The following is a 24503-nucleotide window of genomic DNA, read 5'->3' as shown; positions in this document are numbered from 1 at the left end:
GGCTGGCTTCGAACCTGTGTCATCCTCCTGTCTCAGCCTCCCAAGAGCGGGGATTACAAGCGTGCGCCACCACGCCCGGCTTTGCACTGGTTTTTTGAGAGGTCTGGTCAAGTCTGTTGCATTTGCAGACAGCAAAGGAAACTGGAGTCAAGATGGGTAGATGGGGAATAGCTTTCAGAGAATAGAGAAGGAAAAACTGGAGGAAACAAAGATGTCTAAAAACCACCGCTTTTTCCATTTCTGTGTTATTTAACCTCATGTCACCCCGTGGGTGAAGTCACTTGATCTTCATGTTAATCTGGAGGACGTAGCTGAGAGTTTCACAGGCTGGGTCACCACCTCCGCAGGGTTGATGGGGTTTTAGGCTGGCATGATTCAGAGTCTGTGCAGTCCATGTGCTGACACAGGACGAGGGCATCGAATGTCCCTGGCCCTTTCAAAGGGAGCAAGACAGGCATTATTAATTACCTGTCATAAAGTCCAGAGAGCTGCTGAGGGTGTGAGGCATCTCCTCCAACTTGAGAAGACCCCGCCAGTGCCCACCGGCTCACCCCAGATCCCCTTCTGATCCTCCACACCTGGGAGTGAGGGAGCTGAGCTTCCTTGGTGACTGTCTCTAGTGTCTCTACTCCAGCCTCAGGACCCTAGCCCTAAAGGAACAGGGCAGACTTCATCTTTGCTGTGGGCAGGGGGAAACTAAGGCAGCGGGTGAAGGAGGCCTCCTGGGCCTCTGATCTCCCCAACCACAGCGCCCTCTGCAGGGACAGGAAGACATGGCCTGGAAACTGATACCACCCGTCCTGCTTCTGGCCTGGGTAGTCACCACAAGCAGCGGCCAGGACAGGACCAACCCGCTGTTTGGACACCAAGCACCACAAGACAAAGCTGGATTCCGAGGACAAGCTGCAGGACCAGGTCTGGTGGGACTGGGGTTCCAGCTGGGTAGGGGGCTTCTTCCACCAGGGAGGAGGAAGCCAGGGTGGGTGGTGGGTAGAGGGGTCAGACACCCCCACACTCTCAGTTACTGCTGTGGGAGAAGATGTAGGTGGAGTTGGGAGAGCGGTTGAGGCAGTTTTGGGGTGTCCTCCCCAGGAGAGGGTACCGTGTAGGCAATGGGACCATCATGTGTGTCTACGTGAATTTGTTTTCCCAGTGGTTCTTTGACTTAGGTAGGCGATGTTTTCCATATTACACAAACAAGGCAAAGGGAGGCCCATGGAAGCACAGAGACTCACACACTAGTTGGGAGTGAGCGTCCCTTGTAGAGACATCAGGGTGAGAATGGGTGGAGATTGGTTTTGTTTGTTTGTTTTTATGGTACTGGGGATTGAACCCAGGGGCATTCTATCTCTAAGCTACACCTTTGCACTATTTTATTTTTTAGTTTGAAGCAGGATCTCATGAAATTGGTGAGGCTGGCTTCAGCCCTGCCATCCTCCTGTCTCAGCCTCCCAAGTACTGGGATTTCAAGTGTGCCCCACTACAGCTTTGCAACCCAGTAGACTGAAGAGCATGGTTGTTGCTTCTTGTGATCTCAGGAGTTGTGACTTGCTGCCCACATCTTCAAGTATTGTATTGTGTATTGCTTGCCCACGTAAAGATAAAAATTCCAAATTCGAAGTATAACTTCTGCTGAATGCATATCGCTTTTGCACTATCATAAAGTTGAGATTTATAATAAAATAATACATATCTCAATATGTCAACATGTCAGTTCTCTGGTATGACATCAGGAAAGGGCACATGTCTGGCTTTATTCACAACACCATTACGAACAGAGTGGCTACAAATGAAGATTGGTACAGGTGCGTTCTGTGGACTAGGTAGATGCTGAAGGATGCTATAAGCAAGGTTGCCATGGATGACATGGCCATTACTCCAGTAGAACAGAACACACACACCACCTTCCACTTCATGGTTATTTTCAGTTCTGGAAAGCCCAGTCTATACTAGGAGCTTGTGAAAATATGATGTATCCGCGTAGAAGGAGGACTTAGTTTTAGATTTAGGAAATCAGAGTAGGTCTTTCATTCACTTTTTCCAGCAAGTATGTTTGTGAGCCTACTATGTGTCTCGCACTGGACTAGCCATTGGAGACACTGATCTTAATTCTTACCAAGAAAAATTAATCATACTCAAACTGTGTTACTGCATGTCTGGTTCCCTCTCCTCTTTGCTCAAAATGTCACCTTCCAGGGAAGCTTTTCCTGACTATACTATTTAAAATTTCAACAGTCATCACATACCATATTCCACATTCTTATTCCCTGTTCTATTTTCCCTTATATCATTTATCATATTCTGATAGATCATATTTCTTTTAGTTTCTTATTGTCTGTCTCCCCTGGCTAAAATGTAAGGTCTATGAGCATGTATTTCTTTCTGTTCTATTTTCTGCTGCATTCTCAGCAGAAAAACAACAGTGGCTGGTATACAGTAGGTACTTAATACTATTTATTTATTTATTTATTTATTCATTTATTTATTTATGGAGGTACTGGGAGTTGAGCTCAGAGGCATTCTACCTCTACGTTATACCCCCCAATCTTTTATTTCTTATTTAGAAACAGAGTTTCACTAAGTTGTAGAGGCCTCACTAAGTTGCTAAGGCTGACTGCAAATCTAGGATCCTCCTATCTCAGCCTCCCAAGTACTGGGATTACAAGCATGTGCCACCAAGCATGGTTATTTTTTATTTTTATTTTTTTTGCAGTACTGGGGATTGATATCAAGAGATATACCCTGAGTTCAGGGGCTATACTCTTAGCTACACCTGTAGCCCTATTTTTTATTTTGAAACAGAGCCTCACTAAGTAGCTGAGGCTGGTCACAAACTTGTGATCCTCCTGTCTCGGCCTCCCAAGTACTGGGATTACAAGCATATATCACCACACCCGGCTTTTACTTTACTTTTATTTTTAATTAATTAATTAATTAATTATTGTGGGTCTGGGGATGGAACCCAGGAGCATTTGACCTCTGAGCTACACCTCCTGCCCTATTTTGTATTTTTATTTTGAAACAGGGTCTCACTGAGTTGCAGAGGGCCTCACTAAGTAGTGGAGGCTGTCCACGAACTGCGATGCTCCGGTCTCAGCCTCCCGAATGCTGTCATTACAAGCATGCGCCACCATACCTGGCTTTATTTTATTTATTATTATTATTATTATTAATTATTATTATTATTATTTTGCAATATTGAGGATTGAACCCAGGGGCATCTATCTCCGAGCTACACCTCCAGCCCTATTTTTTTTTATTATTACTTTTGTTTTGAAACAGGGTCTCAATAGTTGATGAGTCTCATTACTTGCTGAGGCTGTCCTTGAACTTGTGATCCTCCTGTCTCAGCCTCCAAGTACTGAGATTACAAGCATGTGCCACCATGCCTGGCTGAGAACACTAATTTATTTATTTATTTATTTATTTATTTATTTATTTATTTATTGGTGCTGGGGATTGAACCCAGGGGCATTCTACCTCCAAGCTACACCACCAGCCTGATTTTTTTTTTTTTTTTTTTTTTTGAGTACTGGGGATGGAACCCAGGGGCGTTCTACCTCTAAGCTATACCTACAGCTCTATTTTTTATTCTTTATTTTATTTCATTTTATTGGTGGTACTGGGGATGGAACCCAGAGGTTTTCTACCTCCAGGCTATACTCTCAGACCTAGTTTATATTTTATTTGGAAACAGGGTCTCACTAAGTTGCTGAGAGCCTCACTAAGTAGCAGAGGCTGGCTTCGAACCTGTGTGATCGTCCTGTCTCAGCCTCCCAAGTGTGGGGATTACAAGAATGTGCCACCAAGCCCGGCTTTTATTCTTTATTTTAAAACAAAGTCTCACTAAGTTACAGAGGGCCTCACTAAGTAGCTGAGGCTGACTGCAAACCTGCTATCCTCCTGACTCAGCCTCCCAAATGCTGGGACTATAAGTGTGTGCCTTCACATCCAACTTGACAACACTTATTTTTAGTGAACAAATGTAGAATCTTGTGGGGGGGATACTGGGGGTGGAAATCAGGAACATTCTACTTCTGAGCTACACCCCCAGCCCTATTTTATTCTCTTATTTTGAGACAGGGCGTCACAAAGTTGTGGAGGGCCTATGTTGCTGAGGCCAGCTGAGAACCTGCGATCCTCCTGTCTCAGCCTCCTAAGTACTGGGATTATAGGTATTGCCACTGTGCCCGGGTATGAAAAGGCTTTTATAAACTGTGGAGTGATGTATAAATGATAGGTATTATACCCAAGACAGGGTTCCCCTGGGCCTTCGGAGCCCCCTGACTATAGCATTGTAATTGTGTCTCCCTTAAGCTGTGGGGTCCTAAAGGCCAAAGACAGAGAGACCCTTGCAGTGAGTGTCTGCAGGACAACCTGTTTGGGAGCAGGAAAGCAAGGACTGAAAGAGGTGAGGCTGAAAGCGGCAAGTGGGGTGTGGGCGCAACTTAGGCCAGCGGCTTCCCTTTCCAGTGCATTCCCTGGAGGAAAAACGCCTGCTGCCATGTCAACACCAGCCAGAGGTGCACAAGGGCACCTCCTTCCTGTACAACTTTAACTGGGATCACTGTGGTAACATGGAGCCCGCGTGCAAGGGGTACTTCATACAGGCTACCTGTCTGTACCAGTGCTCGCCAGCCTGGGGCCCTGGATCCTGCAGGGACACGTCCCCCCCACCTCCCGCCCTCCGCCATAGGCCACCCTCTGGCTCAGTCCCTTCAAGGCTATGGTTGCCAACATCCCTGGCTGAGCGGAGCCCTCTCTCCCCACTCCACCCAGGTAGACCAGAGCTGGTGCAAAGAGCGGATCCTGAATGTGCCCTATGCCAAAAGGACTGCCAGCGCCGGTGGGAAGCCTGTCACAGCTCCTCTACCTGCAAGAGCGACTGGCACCAAGGCTGGGACTGGACCTCGGGTGAGGGCCTGGGGCTGAGGACGTGGAGATGGGCTTTGGAAAAGGGGAGGCTGCAGTTCTGGTGAGGATTTCTGGGATGGTCAGAAATGAGCTTTGGGCCCACAGCTGACTGTGCCCATCATGTCTCTTTCTGCCTGCAGGAGTCAGTAAGTGCCCAGCTGGGACTATCTGCCCTGAATTTGAGTCCTTCCCCACGCCAGCCCTCCGTGAGGGTCTCTGGAGTCACTCCTACGAGGTCAACAATTACAGCCGAGGGTGCGGCCACTGCATCCAGAGGTGGTTTGATGCAGACCTGGGCAACCCCAAAGAGGAGGTAGTGAGGTTCTCTGCTGCAGGCCTGAGTGCTGAGGACTTGCCTGTCTGTGTGTGTGTGTGTGTGTGTGTGTGTGTGTGTGTGTGTGTGTATGTGTGTGTGTGTGTGTATGTTACTGGGGATGGAACCCAGGGGCATTCTACCTCCGAGCTACACCCTCAGCCCCATTTTTTATTCTTTATTTTGAAACTGGGTTTCACTGAGTTGCAAAGGACATCACTAAGTAGCTTCACTATATAGCTGAGGCCGTCCGTGAACTGTGATCCTCCAGGCTCAGCCTCCCCAATGCTGGGATTACAAGTGTGTGCCACCGGGCCCGGCTCTAGGACTTGCCTCTTGGAATGGGACTTCTCCAGCTCAGCCCTTCCTTCATGCTACCAGTTTTTTTCCCCTCCCAGTGAGAATACAGTTTTCTCATTGTGTAGCTGAGGAGCAGAGCCAGGTAGGTAAGGACTGAGGAAAAGTGAATGCTTGGGAACTGATATAGGTAAGAAGTCCCGGACCATGCTTTCCTTAGGGGCCACAGGAGCAAAAGAATCCCAAAGGACTATTAATGTGCATGCACTGGGCTCATATGCTTTCTTTCTTATTTATTTATTTATTTATTTATTTATTTATTTTCAGTACTGGGAAGTGAACCCCCCTAGGCCTATTTTTAAATTCTTTGTTTTGAAACAGGGTCTCACTGAGTTGCAAAGGGCCTCACTGAGTAGCTGAGGGTGTTGGGGAACCGCCATCCTCCTATCTCGGCCTCCCAAATGCTGGGATTACAAGCCTGCGCCACCACGCCTGGCATATTTTTTTAATTTTGAAACTGGGTCTCACTAAGTTTCAGAGGGCCGTCTAATTGCTGAAGCTGGCTTGGAACCTACAATCCTCCTGTCCCAGCCTCCCAAGTACTGAGATTACAGGCGTTCAACACCATGCCTGGCTTCGTTCTATCTTCACACAGTCTTCAGTAGCTGAGCCTGAGTCGATTTCTGTGTCTTCCGCCACCCTGTTCCTCTTGGAGAAGTCTTTGTCCCCACACCCTTGTCACAACTGTCTCCAAACGCACACAGGTTTGTATGAAAACAGCCCGCAGGTCGCTGGTGGGTGGCCCTGTTGGGACTAAAACCCCAATATGAAGACTCTTGGTCCAGATCTTTTTTCCTGACACCCTGGTGCCCTCTCACACTAGAGTGACCTCTCTTACCAAAAGGGGCATGACTGATGGGGAAGTTTGGTACAGATAGAAGGATGAGTTATCCAGTTCCTGGTAGAATCTGAAACACTGCTGGTTGGGTAGAGGATCTCTTCTTAGTGACTTGTATTTATCTAGTTTGCCAGGTTCCACAAAGCCCCCGTCCAGGACCCTGGCTTTGTTTCAGCTGGGTTAAGCCAGTGCACATCATTTGAAATCGAGGAAGCTCCCTCAGGACTGACTCGGGCTCTGTCAACAGGTTCAATTTAGCAAAGTGAAAGTTCCTTTCCAGGTTAAAGTGACGCTCCCAAAGCCGCCCGGGCGTCGGCGGCAGAGGACGGCCGACTGGGGCCTGCGCCTTTAAGGAGCCGGGGAGCGGAGGGGCGGGGCAGGAAGAGGACTCCCGGGAGACGCCGCCACCGGCTAGGTCTTTTTTTGGGAGGGGGCGGGCCAGACCCCTCCGCGGGCCCCACCCCCTTTCCGGCGGCCGCGTCCCCCTTCCGCGGGGGGTGGCGGGGGGAGCGCGGTACCCTCTCCCCGGCGCCGGGGCGCAAGTTTGTTGACTGGGAGGAGAAGCCGGGGCGGGGGCGGCGCTAAGAATACGCGCTGCCCCGCAGCCGCGCTTTACAGTTTACACAGCTGTCACCGTCCTCACTCCTTAATTAATAATAAAAATAGCCGCCGTCCGGCCGCGGCCGGGTGCCAGGCCCGCTCCGGAGCGGCCCCTGCCGGCGCCGCCATCCCCATTGCGCGGAGCGGGCCGCCGAGGCGGGCGGGGCGCGGGCGGGGCGCGATGGCCATCTTAAGTGGCCGGCCGCGTCCAGGGCAGCTTCCCGGGGCCGGAGGCGCCCGCGCCGCCCGGAGGTGGGGTCCGCACGCGGCGCCGAGCTGGGGGCGAGCCCGGAGCCCGGGGACCCGGAGAACTTTGTCCCGAGGGGCGGGGGGTGCCCCGGGCGGCGGGGGTCCGGAGGGCGGGGGGCCGGGGGGGGGCTCTGCGGGCCGGGGGGCTCCCGGGGCCGGGGCCGCGCTTGGCGGGGGTGTGCATGGTCGGCTCCGGTGGGCGGCCCGCCCCTCGGGGTCTGTCGGGGACGCACCCGCGGAGTTTGGGGGTTCAGATCAAGGAGGGGCTATATTCGCGGGAGTTGGGGTCTTGCTCGCTGGGGTGATGGGTAAAGGATGGCGCCGCCTCATCCCGGACCCCTCCTCCGAGAACCCCGATTCTGCGGTGCCAAAGGGGAGCCCGGTGGAAAGGATCAGGGGTAGAGTCGGACTTTTAGGGGGTTGGGGTCTCTCCTTGCGAACCTTGGAGGGCTGAGTTCCTCAGGGGTGCCGGCAGCCTGGGGCGTCGCAGCGCAGGCTGGGGCCCTTCGCGGGTGGGGGCCTGCGGACTGGGCACCGAGTCGGAGTCGGGCCTGCGGGTCGTCTCCGCGGGCGGGGCGGGGCGGGGGCGGCCGCGCGGGGGAGGGGGCCGCGGCTCCGCGCTCCTCCCGCCCCTCCCCCGCCGCCTCTGAACAAACTTTTCTTTCTCTTCAAGTTGAGGCTGGCGCTGCTGGCGGCGGCGGCTGCGCGGAGACGGGGCGGCCTGCGCGGCGGAGCCCTGACCCCTGGTGCGCGCGGCCGGCCGGCGGATCCTCAGGCCCGGGCCCCCGGCCCGGCCCGGCCTCGGCCCCGACCTTCGCGGGGCGGATGGCGGGGGGCGGCGGGCGCCGCTGAGCCCTGCGCGGGCCATGGCCGCGGCGTGCGGGGCGCCGGGGCCGGGGGGCGCGCTGGGCAGCCCGGCCCCCGCCTGGTACCACCGCGACCTGAGCCGCGCCGCCGCGGAGGAGCTGCTGGCCCGGGCCGGCCGAGATGGCAGCTTCCTGGTCCGAGACAGCGAGAGCGTGGCGGGGGCCTTCGCGCTCTGCGTCCTGTGAGTGGGGCGGGGAGGGCGGGGGGTACGACCCGGTGTGCCAGGAGTGGGGGGTGACTGGGCACCGGCCCGGCCTCCGCCCCAGAGCGGGGGTCTCGGCTCTATCCTAGGGCCCCTGGGGCCGAGGAAGGATACAGGGGGCACTTCCTGCCTTGTATTTTCTGGGACTTCAAGGGTGGAGGACGTGGGGTTCTGTGGCCCAGGGTGGTGGTGATGGGTGCAAATGCAGGTAGGCCCTGTCGGCCACCCCTGGTTGGAAGAGTGCACGTTCCACCTCGAGTGCAGTTCTGTTTATATAGGGATTGTCTGCGTGGTAGGCAGTAGTGGCGGTTGGGGACAAGGGTGTGTGAGGATGCCTGCGAGGAACAGCTTGGGATCTGTCTGGCTCTGTATGGCCGGGGTTTGTGACTGGGGTTGAGAGGGAGGCTTGGGAGGCAGCTGGAGGAGGCCTTCTGGGACTGTGCCATTATTTCCTGAATCAATGAGTGAGTGTGCCCTGGCTCTGGGCTTGAGCCGGGCTTATCTGGCAGCCCTGCTCTAAGCCAGGAGTGTGGAGCTTGGCTTGTCTGCCCTGTATGATAGTGGGGTGGGATACAGTTGTCTTTTCAGTTTTGCAGTGTTCTCCTTGACTACAGGCTGACAGAGTGGGCTTCTGTGGGCCTCTGGAGTGAGTGGGACCTTTCCCCCCTCTCCTCTGCTGTCCTTGCGGGTCACATTGGCATAGATCAGGGGAGAAATGTGTGTGTGTGGGGGGTGTGGGTGTGTGGGTGTTACTGGGGATGGAACCCAGGGGCATTCTCCCGCCCAGCTGTACCCCCCCCCAGCCCTATTTTATTGCTTTATTTTGAACTAGGGCCTCACTAAGTTGCAGATGGCCTAAGTAAGTTGCTGAGGCTGATGAGAACCTGCAATCCTCCTGTCTCAGCCTCCCAAGTACTGGAACTACAAGCGTGTACCATCATGCGTGGCTAGAGGAGACATTTATTTATTTATTTATTTTTCTTGTGGGGATTCTTCCCAGCTACAACCCCCAGCCTTATTTTATTTCTTTATTTTGAAATAGGGTCTCACTAAGTTGCACGTGGTCTCAATAAGTTTCTTTCTTTCTTTTTTTTGGGGGGGGTGGTGGTACTAGAGGTGGAACCCAGAGGCTTTCTACCTCCGGGCTATACTCCGAGACCTTTTTTATATTTTATTTGGAAACAGGGTCTCACTAAGTTGCTGAGAGCCTCACTAAGTAGCTGAGGCTGGCTTCGAACCCGTGCCATCCTCCTGTCTCAGCCTCCCAAGCGCGGGGATTACAAGCGTGCGCCACCACACCCAGCTAAAGCCTACAGCACCCAGTATTCCCAGGCGGTCTCCCATCCAAGTACTAACCAGGCCCGACTCTGCTTAGCTTCTGAGATCAGATGAGATCGGGCACATTCAGGGTGGTATGGCTGTAGACTCAGTAAGTTTCTGAGGCTGGCTGAGAACCTGTAATCCTCCTGTCTCAGCCTCCCAAGTACTAGGATTACAAGCATGCACCACTATGCCTGGCTGGAAGAGACTTTTTTTGTGGTACCGGAGATGGAACCCAGGGACATTCTACCTCTGAGCTATACTCCTAGCACTATTTTTTTAATTCTTTTTTTGAAACAGGGTCTCACTGAGTCGTAAAGGGCCTCACTAAGTAGCCAAGGCTGACCACGAACTGCGATCCTCCTGTGTCAGCCTCCCAAATGCTGGGATTAAAAGTGTGCGCCACCAGGCCCGGCTTTAGAGGAGACATTTTTAATTGTCACATCTGGCATGGTGCTATAGGCTGTTAGTGGTTAAAAGCCAGAGGTGATACTGAATCTCCTATAAAGCCCAAGATAGTTCCCCAAGGATTATGCAGACCAAACTGTCAGTAGTACAGAGGTCGAGAAACTGGCCTGGACAGTTGATCTGATGAGTAAGGGTCCAGTAGGTCTCAGCTTCTGCCTCAGGTCTGAGGCTTGATACAGGGAGACTAAAGAGTGACAGTAGGCCCGTAGATAGCCTCAGCTCTGCTTCCCAGGCCCCTGAGGCATACCCCCTAATTAGGGAGGGGAGGGAGGCAGGTGCTGGGTCAGCTGTTTGGGTGGGAGGGGGACAGCTGGGGCCTGTGTCTGGGCGAGGAACTTTATTGTCCCAGTAAGGGGAGAACCCTGGCTCCATTGCCAGGAGAAGGAATGGGTGGGGTGAGGGGTCTTTGTGTGGGGACTTGGGCTCTGCCAGCTGATCTTGGCTGCTCCTCACATCTCAAGGGCCTGGGTGGTAGGGATCAGAAATGGGAGGCTTCTTCGACTTCCCAAACAAATACATACTTGCTTACCTATATACACACTGCATGTACACGAATAACATTTGAGGCATGCATGCCCCTGCCCTGATGGACACAGGCAGTCTGACCAGCAGGTCAGGATTCCTTCTGTCCTCATTTTAATCCCAACTCTGTCCTTGACTTGCTCTGTGACCTTGGGCAAATCACTTTTCTTTTTTGAGCCTCAGTAACTTCACCTGGAGAGTGGGGATAATAATATCTGCTTCAGATGTGAGAATTTCAAGTGAGATTTGTAGGATGCTGAGTATCCTGCCGACACAGATTTAGGTTCAATTAATGGGATCCTGTTATTGTTATAACCATAGACCCACAGCCCACAAACTGACATGCCCAGCACAAACAGCCAGGAGAGCCCCCTCCCCCCCTAGGCTAACTTGAGGGGAAGGGGGCGCCCTGTGGCATTCTGTCCCCTCTGAGGCGGACACCCCACTCCTGACCGGCACTCACACAACCCTGGATGCCTTCTGGGGTGTGGAGGCAGAGGGAGCCTTCCATCCCCCATGGTGTGTGCGCCTGGCTCAGCTGTCACCTGCTCAGCTGCCGCCGCCATCTGTCAACACCTCTCTTTCCCCTCCTTGGCTTGGGGTTCCTGGAGGGACCTATGGGAGACCTCTTGGGTCATCCCAGGTTCCTGTTGTGTGGAGAAGGGGAAAGCCTTCAGGTGATGTCCCCCTACTCGCTGGCAAAACTGCCCCAGGCACACCCAACTCCAGCAAAGCCAGACATCAACGTAAACAGAGACAGAGGCTCACGTGTGTGTTAGCACATTGCCCGTGCACGCCAAGAGGCCAACCAGGCTTCTGAGGACTCTTAGTCTGGCGAGGGGCCCAGAGTCCTACCACAGCCCAGAGGGGTGTTTAGACAGCTGTGGAGGCCACAGGAGAGCTGCCTGTTGCTTCCCAGGCCCTGTTGTGGATGTGGAGTCGGCGTAGGTTGGGTGGGGGTGGGGGCTCTTGTGGATAATACTAGGACGGTGGAAGTAGTTTGGCCCATCATTCACCCTCTGTAGCGTAGGCAAGTAGTTTTAGGGAAGCCAAGCTGAGGGGCCTGGGGCGCTGTGGGGCTTAGGTTGTGGGGGCCAGAGGCTCTGATCCCTGCCTTACCATCAGGTATCAGAAGCATGTGCACACGTACCGAATTCTGCCTGATGGAGAAGACTTCCTGGCTGTGCAGGTAGAGGCTCCCATCCCCGACTCCTGGCCTTGACCCAGCACAGAGCCCAGGATGCACGGGCTGACCCGGCCTCCTGTCTTTGTGGCCCACAGACCTCACAGGGCGTGCCTGTGCGCCGCTTCCAGACCCTGGGTGAGCTCATCGGCCTGTATGCCCAGCCCAACCAGGGCCTCGTGTGTGCCCTGCTGCTGCCCGTGGAGGGGGAGAGGGAGCCGGACCCACCTGATGACCGGGATGCCTCAGGTGCTGCCCAGGGTGCAGTGTGCAGTCCCCTCCTTCCCTCCTCCCTGACTACTGGTTCCTTCCCTTCTTCCTTTCTCAACCCTCTCAACTCTCCTGAGCCCCTTTTTCATGATATCCCCCCACAACTGAGACAGAGGCCCAAACTGCTGCTGCATTGACATCTGTCCACAGACGGGGAGGATGAGAAGCCCCCGCTGCCCCCGCGCTCTGGCTCTACCAGCATCTCTGCTCCCATGGGGCCCACCAGCCTCCTGCCATCCCCAGAGACTCCCACAACTCCAGCTGCTGAGAGGTGAGACCCTGTAGCCCCTTCTGCTGAGTTGGGAAGCCCTTTTCTTCTAAAAACTTTTCCTCTAAGAGCTCTTCCATCCCATCTTAGTCCCAGAGGTAGATACCTTGACCTGTCCTACTCTGCAAAGTACCAAGTTCTATAGGGACAGGGTAGGGGTGTTGGGACAGGGTCAGCAGGAACTTTATTGACTCTTAATCTCTCCCCAAAGTGCTCCCAACGGGCTCAGCACCGTCTCCCATGAATATCTGAAGGGCAGCTATGGGCTGGACCTGGAGGCTGTGCGGGGTGGAGCCAGCAACCTGCCTCACCTCACCCGTACCCTCGCCACCTCTTGCCGGAGGCTGCACAGGTACCCGTGACCTCTGACCCTGAACAGTGGCCTAGCCACTGCCTCCTGACTCCCTCACCTGTGCCTTGTGTCCTGATGCTGAAGGTAGAAGAAGTACCACACTGGTGTCTCCTTGGGCTTGGCTGAGGGTGGGAGTTCTGACCTGGTGTCTTCCCTAGTGAGGTGGACAAGGTTCTGTCGGGCCTGGAGATCCTGTCCAAGGTGTTTGACCAGCAGAGCTCGCCCATGGTGACCCGCCTTTTGCAGCAGCAGGTGGGATTATAGGGAGGCCCTGGGCGGTGGCCTGTGGTCAGGACTGAGTGGGGGCTTCGACTTGGGGGCCTCATCTACAAGCCTCATTCTTTCTCCTGCCAGAGTCCTCCACAGACTGGGGAGCAGGAACTGGAGAGCCTGGTTCTGAAGCTTTCGGTGCTAAAGGACTTCCTGTCAGGCATCCAGAAGAAGGTAGACTCATTCCCCTAACCCCTGACCCTCCAGCCACTGACCTCTCTCCTTGGCTGAGCCCTCATCTTAACCCTGAAGCCACAGCTCAGTACTAACCCAGCATCAGCCCCACCCTGCCCTGCCCTCAGCACGTCCCCTGACCTCGCCCTGCCCTTGGCCCTCCAGGCCCTGAAGGCACTACAGGACATGAGCTCCACAGCACCGCCAGCCCCACTGCAGCCATCCACACGGAAGGCCAAGACCATCCCTGTGCAGGCCTTTGAGGTACATGGCAGGTGTAGCCTCGGGGCTCAGGGCCTAAGGAGGTGAAGGGAACTGCCTGCCTCAGAGTCTTAGCCTCCCTGCTTTGTGTCCTGCAGGTGAAGCTAGATGTGACGTTGGGTGACCTGACCAAGATTGGGAAGTCACAGAAGTTCACGCTGAGCGTGGACGTTGAGGGTGGGCGGCTGGTGCTGCTGCGGAGACAGCGGGACTCCCAGGAGGACTGGACAACCTTCACGCACGACCGCAGTGAGCCAGGGCCAGATCTGGGGGTGGGCAGGGTAAGGTTCTTGGCCTGGGACTATGGGCTCTTGTGACCTGTCTTCCATCCCCTAGTCCGCCAGCTCATTAAGTCTCAGCGTGTACAGAACAAGCTGGGTGTTGTGTTTGAGAAAGAGAAGGACCGGACCCAGCGCAAGGACTTCATCTTTGTCAGTGCCCGGGTGAGCAGCAGGCTGGGCCAGGGCACGGAGGGGTGGGGGGCTACTGGGGTCCCCACATGGGGTCTCTCATCAAATGGGATGAGAGGGAACGCATGGTGTGGGTAGGTCATCCCTCCTGGCAGAGGTGGGCCTGACAGGGTAGAAAGGTTATTAAAACCTGGGTAGCCAGCTGGGCCTGGTGGCACACGCTTGTAATCCTAGTACTTAAGAGGCTGAGAGAGGAGGATCACAAGTTCAAAGCCAGCTTCAGTAACTTAGTGAAGCCCTTTGCAACCTAGTTGAAACTCTGTTTTGAAATAAGAAATAAGGATGTAGCTTGGAGATAGAATGCCTCTGGGTTCAATCCCCAGTGCTACACAAAAAAAGGGGCTTGAGATGTAGCTCAGAAATAGAATACCTCTGGATTCAATCTCCAGCACCAAAAAAAGTTAACCTGAATATGGATTCAAATATTCACTCAATGAATGTTCACTGAATACCTGTTATAGTCTTGAGCAGTGGGTGTACAAGGGAACCAGACAGGCACAACCTGCCCTCGCGGTGTCTGCACCTAGCAGGGTACCCTGTGTATGGGCGGCGGGGGGTCCTGGCTGCCTACCTGCTGCTGACTGGCTGTTGTCCCACCAGAAGCGGGAGGCCTTCTGCCAGCTGCTGCAGCTCATGAAGAACAAGCACTCCAGGCAGGACGAGCCCGACATGATCTCCGTCTTCATAGGCACCTGGAACATGGGTCAGGCCTAGGCTGAGTGGTGGAGGGGGTGGCCCGGCAGAGGCCCGATTCCTCACCCTGCCACATCCCCTCCACCTCCAGGAAGTGTGCCACCGCCAAAAAACGTGACGTCCTGGTTCACATCAAAGGGCCTGGGGAAGACACTAGACGAGGTCACAGTGACCATACCCCATGACATCTATGTCTTTGGGACCCAGGAGAACTCAGTGGGTGACCGGGAGTGGCTGGACCTGCTGCGCGGGGGCCTCAAGGAGCTCACGGATCTGGATTACCGCCCGGTGAGGGGGTCTTGAGAGTCATCGTGTCCAGTCTCCTGTCCTCATAGACCACCCCAGACTTTCCTGATTGACCTCCTGGATGATGCCAGAACTTTTCAAATAAGAAAAAAATTTGGTCTGGGGTCGTATCTTGAAACTTGACTGGCTCTCTCTCTCGTCCCTGGGACATGCTTTGGGAGATCTGACCTGAGTCCTTCATGCCATGGATGGGCCTGACTCTCTCTGGTCCCTCAGGGAAAGCCGTAGCAGGTCTTCTTGTTCTGTGACTGTCAGGACAGTCTAGATGACAGACCAGGGGGGTGGTGTGGACAGGGTCCCCGGCCTAGAACAACAGTGACCTCACACCCGCTGTCTAGATTGCCATGCAGTCACTGTGGAACATCAAGGTGGCCGTGCTGGTCAAGCCGGAGCACGAGAACCGTATCAGCCACGTCAGTACGTCCAGCGTGAAGACTGGCATCGCTAACACCCTGGGTGAGCAGGGCAGGCGGGTCTGTGCCTCCTGCTTCCTCTCCAGCCAGTGTCTCCTCGTTTTGGTGACCCAGCTTTCCCATCGATAGGGTACTTTGAACTTTACAAAGTGTATTTAAAGTTTCTTGTAGCCTCATCAGGAAGGTGGGCCAGGATAATTATTCCCATTTTGTAGATGAGAAAACTCAAACCCACAGTGGTTGAGTGACTTGTCCAAGTTCACATAGCAAATAAGAGAGGGAACTAGGCATAGTAGCCAGGTCTCCTGATTTGCTGTTCAGCGCTCCTGCAATTCTCTGCAGACTCTGTAAGGTCTTTCTTTCACTTGTACCCTTGGGATCCTCTGTGATCTCCAGGGGCTTTCCTCTCATAGACAGATAGACTCAGGTCATCCAGATAGACTGTGCTGCCCCAGGGACTGTGTGGGAGTGTTTCAGGGCCTGCCTGCCTCAGCGTCTGGGAAGTGGGATAGGAGGGGTCCTCTGCTGCTTTTTTTTTTTTATGGTATTGAGGATTGAACCCAGGGGCATTCTACCCCTGAGCTTCACCGCCAACCCTATTTTTTATTCTTTATTTTGAAACATGGTCTTGCTAAGTTGCTGACAGTCTCACTAAATAGCCTGAGTCCGGCTGTGAACCTGTGGCCCTCCTGTCACAGCCTCCCAAGTGCTGGGATTACAAGCTTGTGCCACCACGCCTGGCTCACTGCTGCTTTTGAGGGGTCCAGGGAGAGTTGGGAGCCCGCGGGGTGACCCAGACCTTCGTGTTCTGCTTGCCTTGGCAGGGAACAAGGGAGCCGTGGGTGTCTCCTTCATGTTCAATGGCACCTCATTTGGCTTTGTGAATTGCCACCTCACCTCAGGAAATGAGAAGACTGCCCGGTGAGGGGCACCTTCCTAATGGTCTCGTTGCTTTATCCCCCTCCCCCCCGGGACTTGTTCTTTTTCCTGTACCCTCTTCCAAAACCCCCATCTCCTTTGTCCCATCTCAAGACTCCTCTGACTACTCTTGCCTCTGACCTTGTGTCCAGCTCCACCTTGCGTCCTCAGGGACCCCGATTCCTACCCCACCCCTGATCTCAGAGTCTTCTTGCCTCTGTACCCATCCCTCACCCCTGACCCCAACGACCTGTGCCCGGCTTGTCTCTGCTGCAGGCGGAACCAGAACTACCTGGACATCCTGCGGCTGCTCTCGCTGGGGGACCGGCAGCTCAGTGCCTTTGACATCTCTCTGCGTTTCACTCACCTCTTCTGGTTTGGGGACCTCAATTACCGTCTGGACATGGATATCCAGGTACCTGTGGTTGGCTCTGGGGCAGATGAGGGCTGGAAGGGCTGGCCCCTGGGTGCTGCTCAGGAGACACACCTCCAGCCTCTGCATCCCCTGCCCAGGAGATCCTGAACTACATCAGCAGGAAAGAGTTTGAGCCCCTGCTCAGGGTGGACCAGCTCAACTTGGAGCGGGAGAAGCACAAGGTTTTCCTTCGATTCAGTGAGTGGGGTCCCAGCAGATTGGCCCTGGGGGCCAGAGAGTTCAGGGTACTTTGGGGTCTTCAAGAGACTGAATCCCACCTGCTCCCCTGTTCTTCTTAGGTGAGGAGGAGATCTCCTTCCCACCCACCTACCGCTATGAGCGGGGTTCTCGGGACACGTATGCCTGGCACAAGCAAAAGCCAACCGGGGTAAGTGAATTGGGATTCATTCAGAAGGTGGGATGAGCCTTGGGGATCCCCATCAGGAAGGGATCCCCAGTCCTGTTAGTGAACCAGGAGGATGTTTGAGGTCAAGGGTCTGGGTTTCTGCTGTTACCATTCCAGCTTACATGGTCTTCTTGAGGCTTTGGGGTGATCCAGGGGATCCAAGGAGGGAGGTGGGTATTGGGGTCCAGTGTATCAGAAATGTGGGGCCTCATCAGCTTTGGGTGGGGCTCGTGCTGAGGAACTCCCAGCTGTCAGCTCTGACCGCGCTGCCATCCCCTGCCCCAGGTCCGGACCAACGTGCCCTCATGGTGTGACCGGATTTTGTGGAAATCCTACCCTGAAACCCACATCATCTGCAATTCCTATGGTCAGAGCCTCCCCAACAGGGTGAAGCAGAGTCTGGGTGGCCGTCGTCCTGACTGCCCTAGCTTTGGGACATGGGAACAGAGTAGGAGTATTTCTCCTGAGCCCCATTCCTGTCCCCCTGCCCAGGCTGCACCGATGACATCGTCACCAGCGACCATTCCCCTGTGTTTGGGACGTTTGAGGTTGGCGTTACCTCTCAGTTCATCTCCAAGAAAGGTGACTGTTCTGAATGTGGTTGTGGATGTGGCGCATACCTGGGTGGGCACAGGCGGTGGCCTGCTGGGTTAGACATAAGCATATGTGTGCATTTGGTGGTGTGTACGTGTTGAGCGCGGGAGTGTTTCTGAATACGTAGATGTGATGAGTGAGGGTGTCTGTGGCCTGGGTGCTCATGGGGGGGCAAGCCCACAGATGGCCATTTATATGCATGAGTGTAAACCTACCTATGTGTTGTCTGTCTGAGCATGTCTGCCAGACCTTGTGTGCCTGTCGGCGTTTTGCTGGCAGGAAAGTCTATAGACACCCTGGTCCTCAGCCTCCTTTAGATGGGTCTTTCATCCTTGGGTCCTTTTTTTTTGATCTGAGGTACTGGGGATGGAACCCAGGGGCATTCTACCTCCGAGCTACACCCCCAGCCCTATTTTTTATTCTTTATTTTGAAACAGGATCTCACTGAGTTACAAAAGGCCTCAGTAAGTAGCTGAGGCTGTCCGCAAACCATGATCCTCCTGTCTCAGCCTCCCAAATGCTGGGATTACAAGTGTGCACCACCATGCCCGACTTATTCTTTTTTTTTTTTTTTTTTTTTGGTAGTACTGGGTGGAATCCAGGGGCTTTTCTACCTCTGGGCTATACTCCCAGACCTATTTTACATTTTATTTGGAAACAGGGTCTCACTAAGTGGCTGAGAGCCTCACTAAATAACTGAGGCTGGCTTCGAACCTGTGCGACCCTCCTGTCTCAGCCTCCCAAGTGTGAGGATTACAAGTGTGCTACACCATGCCCGGCTCGCTCTTTCTTTCTTTCTTTCTTTCTTTCTTTCTTTCTTTCTTTCTTTCTTTCTTCTTTCTTTCTTTCTTTCTTTCGTGGTACTGGGGTTCCTGGAAGCCCTTCTACCTCTGGACTACACTCCCAAATCTATTTTATACTTTTTATTTGGAAAGAGGGTCTCTTAAGCCATTATTCTTTATTTTTGAAACAGGGCCTAAGTATCTGAGGCTGGCTGGGGACCTGCAATCCTCCTATCTCAGCCTCCTAAGTACTGGGATTACAAGTGTGTGCCACTACACCCAGCGTCCCAGCCCAATTTTATTTTTATTTTGAAACAAGGTCTCACTAGGTTGATGAGAGTCTCACTACTTTCTGAGCCTGTCCTCGAACCTGTGGTGTTCCTGTTTCAGCCTTTCATTTTACCTTGGTCCAGAGTCTGGGCCTTGGGGTCTGTCTGTTGGTGGCTTAGGTGAGGAGGCTCTCCTGGCCTTGTCTTCTGCTCCGCCAGGGCCTCTGATTTCCTGCCCCAGGGTTCATCCTTTCTGTCCTGTTCTTCTGTGACCCTCTCGTGCCCTCTCAGCCCTTCTGTCTGCAATTCCTCCCCTGCCCATCAGGGCTCTCCAAGACTTCAGACCAGGCCTACATTGAGTTTGAGAGCATCGAGGCCATCGTGAAGACGGCCAGCCGCACCAAGTTCTTCATCGAGTTCTACTCCACTTGTCTGGAGGGTGAGCAGCCGGGCTGGGCCAGGTGCAGGCCACTGGGTGGGAGGCGAGAACCGCCCAGAATCACCCCACCCAGGGGTCCGGGCGCCTGGGAGGTGGTTGGTGCTCAGTTGGGTTCTCCCACTCCCACCCAGAGTACAAGAAGAGTTTTGAGAATGACGCCCAGAGCAGTGACAACATCAACTTCCTCAAAGTGCAGTGGTCCTCGCGCCAGCTGCCCACGGTGAGGCCGCGGCCGGGCCCAGGCGTGCGGGCCCCAGCGCAGGGCTGCAGGGCCTGTGTGTGTGTGGGTGCAGGATGGGCAGGAATGAGGATAAGGACATTTGCTCTATTTAGGAAGTGTCAAACCAAGTTGCAGTTTATTCATTCATTTGTTCCACAAATACTTTTTGAGCCTCTGCTAAATGTCAGGTACTAGTTGCCACAGATGCAGAAAGTTAATTATAGTGATATATATATATATATATATATATATATATATATATATATTTTTTTTTTTTTTTTTTTTTTTTTTTTTTTTTTTTTGGTGGTACTGGAGGTGGAACCCAGAGGCTTTCTGCCTTCGGGCTATACTCCCAGACCTATTTTATATTTTTTATTTAGAAACAGGGTCTCACTAAGTTGCTAAGAGCCTCACTAAGAAGCTGAGGCTGGCTTTGAACCTGTGCAATCCTCCTGTCTCAGCCTCCCAAGCGCAGGGATTACAAGCATGCGCCACTACGCCCGGCTATAGTGATATTAAGTGTTATGTAAGGCCTGTGCAGGGCTGTGTCTTCTCCACAAAGGATCTGGGATCTTTCCTTAGGAGTTGCGTGTGAGGCTGGGCGTGTTGGTGCATGCTTGTAATCTCCACACTTGGGAGGCGGAGACAGGAGGATCGCGTAGGTTCGAAGCCAGCCACACTGGCTTAAGAGACCCTGTTTCCAAATAAAAATATAAGAAATAGGTGTCTGGGAGTGTAGCCCAGAGGTAGAAGGGTTTCCAGGAACTCCAGTAACATCACCAAAAAAAAAAAAAAAAAAAAAAGAGTTGCGTGTGAATGAGCATGTGTGACCCTGAGGCCCAGGGATGGGAAATGACTGGCAGGTACCTTGTGGGAGAGGCACGGAGCATGGTTGGGGCCTCGTTCCTCACCGGGCCTCTCTGTTCCCCAGCTCAAGCCAATTCTGGCTGACATCGAGTACCTGCAGGACCAGCATCTCTTGCTCACGGTTAAGTCCATGGATGGTTACGAATCCTATGGTAAGAGGCGAGGGGTGCCACAGAGTACCAGAAACCAGGTAGGACCCTAGAAAGGGGTGACAGTGTGCTGGTCTGTCCTATCTGTCCCTCAGGGGAGTGTGTGGTTGCACTCAAATCCATGATTGGCAGCACAGCTCAGCAGTTCCTGACCTTCCTGTCCCACCGTGGCGAGGAGACAGGCAACATCCGTGGCTCCATGAAGGTGCGGGTGCCCACGGAGCGCCTGGGCACCCGGGAGCGGCTCTACGGTGGGGGCTCCGTTGGGAGGGGTGTGGGGCAGGAGAGGGGGTGGTGTGGGCAGGTGTAGACGGGGAGGACCCAGGGTGAGCAGTAGGTTGGGATGGCAGGGTACTCGGAGGTTCTGTAGCCACGGCAGTGGGGCTAAGCTGAGGAATGCCCAGGACGTGCTGGCAGGCCCAGATGGCTGTCTCTGGGATCCAGGGCCCCAGGTCTCCACTGAGTCTCTCTCTCTTGTCCCTCAGAGTGGATCAGCATTGATAAAGATGAGGCGGGAACAAAGAGCAAGGCCCCTTCTGTGTCTCGAGGCAGCCAGGAGCCCAGGTGAGCTAGTGCTGTATTCGTGTCATGGGAAGGGGTCCCCAGCGGCTTCTGGTCAGCTGCACTTTTATATCTCCCTTTCCTGTGTACCCCTGGCAGGTCAGGGAGCCGCAAGCCAGCCTCTGCAGAGGCTGCCTGCCCACTGTCCAAGTTATTTGAAGAGCCAGAGAAACCACCACCAACTGGGAGGCCCCCAGCCCCACCCCGAGCAGCGCCCCGGGAGGAGCTCTTAACCCCCAGGTGAGAGCAGGAACCTGTTGTCCCCTACTCTCTCTGTCACTGTGCTTGGCTCTCGGGGCCAGCCTGGGGCTGTCTGCTGTGTAGATTCTCTGCCACCCCATGGCCACTGGAAGTGCTGTGGCCCTGTACTTGTGGCCAGCCAGGCCTCCCTTAGGTGTAGGTGAGTCATAGGGAACACAGGCAGCCTTTCCTCTCAGTTTTACCTTAAAAAGTGGGTGCAGTGTGTGTGTGTGGTGTGTGTGTGTGTGTGTGTGTGTGTGTGTGTGTGTGTGGTCACTGGTGATTGAACCCAGAGAATTTTATCTCTGAGCTACACCCCCAGCCCTTTATTTTTGTTTGTTTGTTTGTTTATTTACTTATTTATTTGTTTATTTATTTTTTTTGCGGTACTGGGGATGGAGCCCAGGGGCATTCTACCTCCGAGCTACACTACATCAGACCTATTTTGTATTCTTTATTTTGAACCTGAGTTGCAAAGGGCCTCACTAAGTAGCTGAGGCTGTCCTTGAACCATGATCCTCTAATCTCAGCCTCCCAAATGCTGGGATTACAAGCATGTGCCACCATGCCTGGGACCCTTTTTATTTTATATTTGGAAACAAGGTCTCACTAAGTTGCCGAGGCTGGCTGTGAACCTGTAATTCTCAGCCTCCCAAGTACTGAGATTACAGGCATGTGCCACCACGCCTGGCTTAAAAATTCTTTTTAGAAAAGGCCAGGCATCGTGGTACACGCTTGTAATCCCAGCGCTTGGGAGGCTGAGACAGGAGAATCGCACAGGTTTGAATCCAGCCTCATCTACTTAGTGAGGCTCTCAGCAACTTAGACCCTATTTCCAAATAAAATTATAAAATAGGTCTGGGAGTATAGCCCACAGGTAGAAAAGCCCCTGGATTCCACCCTCAATACCACCAAAAAAAAAAAAAAAAAAAAAAAAAAAAAGAAAAGAAATTGTTTTTAGAACAGTTCCCTCTGTGTAAGCAGACCCAGCTTGAGCCTTCTGTTTGGGGAAGGCTCAGGGCTCAGCACAGGATTTCCTAAGATGTGTCTTATGGGGCTCTGTCCTATACAAGGCCCTACTAGAGACAGACTTGTGGTCAGATGAGTTTGGGAAATGTTTTTCGCTAGATTCTTTTTTTAGATATTCCCAGTACACATTAGTATTAGCAAAAGCTCTAAGCATGTGGACAGGAAGAAAACCTCTTTTCAACTCTATTTATTTGTTTATTTTGTGGTACTGAGTTCTAACCCTAACCCAGGGGCATTCTCCCTCTGATATATACCTCCATCTATTTTTAATATTTGCTTTGAAATAGGTCTTGCTTGGTTTCTGAGAGCCTCACTACATTACTGAGGCTGTCCATGAGATCTGTGATCCTCCCGTCTCTGCCTCCTGAGCACTGAGATCAGAGGTGTGCACCACCACGCCCAGCTTTCGATTCTGTTTCGTATAGTTTCCCAAACTTCAAGGGCCAGGAAACTTCTTTTCCACATAGAGACTTGATTTCCTGAGGAGGCAGTGTTTGGTGGGTCACACCGTGTGATACCCAGGCTTGCTTTCTAATGCTATCCAGGCATTGCTTGAATTTAAAATCGTCTAGGTTACAGCGTGATGCTTTTTCTCTCATCCTCAGCTGTTATTGTTCATCATGGTTTTATCCTCCAACCTGAATAGAACCAACCTGAAGACTTGAGTGAGACCGCACAGTCTCCCCCAAGGCCTCAAACCTCAGCATTGCTCTCCTCAGAGGCCTTTATTAAGCCTTGCCCCCAGCACCTGTTTTCACCCATTTGAGCTCAGGTTTCCCCATTCAGTCAAAAAAGATGTGCGAATCTCAGCAGAGGAGACGCAGAAGTTTAGGGCATGCCTTCAACACCCCCTCCACCCCCGCTCTAAAGATGCTGAAACCTTGGCAGGAGGGTGAGCCATGTGCTCCAGGTCAAATCTAGGACGCGGTGGGGGCCTGTCTCCTCTGCCCCTGTCCCTCCACTGTACCCCCTGCCTTTATTTGGGTTTCTGGGTCCTGACTTAGTTATCCTGCTCCCAAATCCAGGTTGAAGCCAGAGGGGGCTCCTGAACTGGAAGGGGTTGCGGCCCCTCCACCCAAGAACAGCTTCAATAACCCTGCCTACTACGTCCTTGAAGGGGTACCGCACCAGCTGCTGCCCCTGGAGCCACCCTCGCCTGCCAGGGCTCCTGTGCCACCTGCCACCAAGAACAAAGTGGCCATCACAGTGCCTGCTCCACCACTCGGGCGCCACTGGCCCCCACGTGTCGGGGAGGGGAGCTCATCAGATGAGGACTCTGGGGGCACGCTGCCCCCTCCGGATTTCCCACCCCCACCACTGCCGGACTCTGCCATCTTCCTGCCCCCCAGCCTGGATCCTCTGTCAGTATCAGGGGTCCGGGGCAGGAGTGGGGGTGAGGCCCGTGGCCCACCACCTCCCAAGGCCCACCCAAGGCCCCCCCTGCCCCCAGGCCCCTCGCCTGCCAGCACTTACCTGGGGGAGGTCGCAAGTGGGGATGACCGGTCTTGCTCGGTACTGCAGATGGCCAAGACACTAAGCGAGGTGGACTATGCGCCCGCCGGGCCTGGACGCTCAGGGCTCCTGCCAAGCCCCCTGGAGTTGCAGCCACCCCGTGGACTGCCCTCCGACTATGGCCGACCCCTCAGCTTCCCTCCACCCCGCATCCGAGAGAGCATCCAGGAGGACCTGGCCGAGGAGGTGTGTGGGCAGGCGGGCTGCCTGTGTGTGCCCGGGGAGCGCGTGCCCACAGTCCCTGGTACCTTTTCACTCCACACTAAGCTCTCCCGGGAGACCCGCGCATTGGCTCCAGCCCTTGCCTGCCTGCCTTGCTCCTAGAATGCGGGTAGAATTTGGGGTCTTACAGGTTTTCCTGTATGGGGTGGGGGACACCTTTGGTGCGCCCCCTAACATGCCCTATTCCCTCAGGCTCCGTGCCCGCAGGGCGGGCGGGCTGGCGGCCTGGGCGAGGCGGGCATGGGTGCCTGGCTGCGGGCCATCGGCTTAGAGCGCTATGAGGAGGGCCTGGTGCACAATGGCTGGGACGACCTGGAGTTTCTCAGGTGGGGGCGGGGCTGGAGGCGGAGAGGGTGGGTGTCTGGCCCCAGGGGCGGAGCTACGGGCCCACTTTTACCCTCTAGCCCATCTCCCAGCCTCTCTTACCCCCACAGTGACATCACTGAGGAAGACCTGGAGGAGGCTGGGGTGCAGGACCCGGCTCACAAGCGCCTCCTTCTGGACACCTTGCAGCTCAGCAAGTGATAGCAGAGTCTGGAAAAGCTGCGACCTCTGCTCTGCTCCCCCTCC

The 24503-nt window shown here is 54.1% G+C and overlaps 1 protein-coding gene and 1 pseudogene across 3 annotated transcripts; both read left to right on the top strand.

The window, feature by feature from the left end:
* Positions 1-773: 773 nt before the first annotated feature.
* Positions 774-6774, top strand: LOC308258723 (folate receptor beta-like; annotated as a pseudogene). The gene is made up of 5 exons: positions 774-915; positions 4474-4660; positions 4780-4914; positions 5055-5272; positions 6670-6774. The product of its transcript is annotated as a folate receptor beta-like (transcript).
* Positions 6775-8137: 1363 nt separating this feature from the next.
* On the top strand, positions 8138-24458 carry INPPL1 (inositol polyphosphate phosphatase like 1; the record flags this gene model as incomplete). Of its 2 annotated transcripts, none has more annotated exons than XM_080711988.1 (28): positions 8138-8319; positions 11776-11839; positions 11932-12082; positions 12254-12374; positions 12583-12723; positions 12882-12975; positions 13078-13167; positions 13333-13431; positions 13527-13677; positions 13765-13871; positions 14499-14601; positions 14683-14879; positions 15236-15353; positions 16135-16231; positions 16505-16643; positions 16742-16841; positions 16943-17031; positions 17335-17416; positions 17542-17631; positions 19020-19133; positions 19265-19353; positions 20285-20372; positions 20465-20620; positions 20855-20933; positions 21030-21170; positions 23225-23897; positions 24126-24259; positions 24368-24458. In XM_080711988.1, 28 exons carry the CDS (start codon positions 8138-8140, stop codon positions 24456-24458), a joined length of 3780 nt encoding a protein of 1259 aa, XP_080568114.1. The 2 variants fall into 2 exon arrangements, with proteins under 2 accessions (XP_080568114.1, XP_080568113.1); XM_080711987.1 differs by having other exon boundaries at positions 23225-23924; positions 24129-24259.
* Positions 24459-24503: the final 45 nt, after the last annotated feature.

This window comes from Muscardinus avellanarius (genome assembly GCF_963383645.1).
Source record: "Muscardinus avellanarius genome assembly, chromosome: 1".
Lineage (NCBI taxonomy): Eukaryota > Metazoa > Chordata > Mammalia > Rodentia > Gliridae > Muscardinus > Muscardinus avellanarius.
Note: the sequence above shows the minus strand (reverse complement) of the source record. Positions and strands in the feature narration are given on the sequence as shown.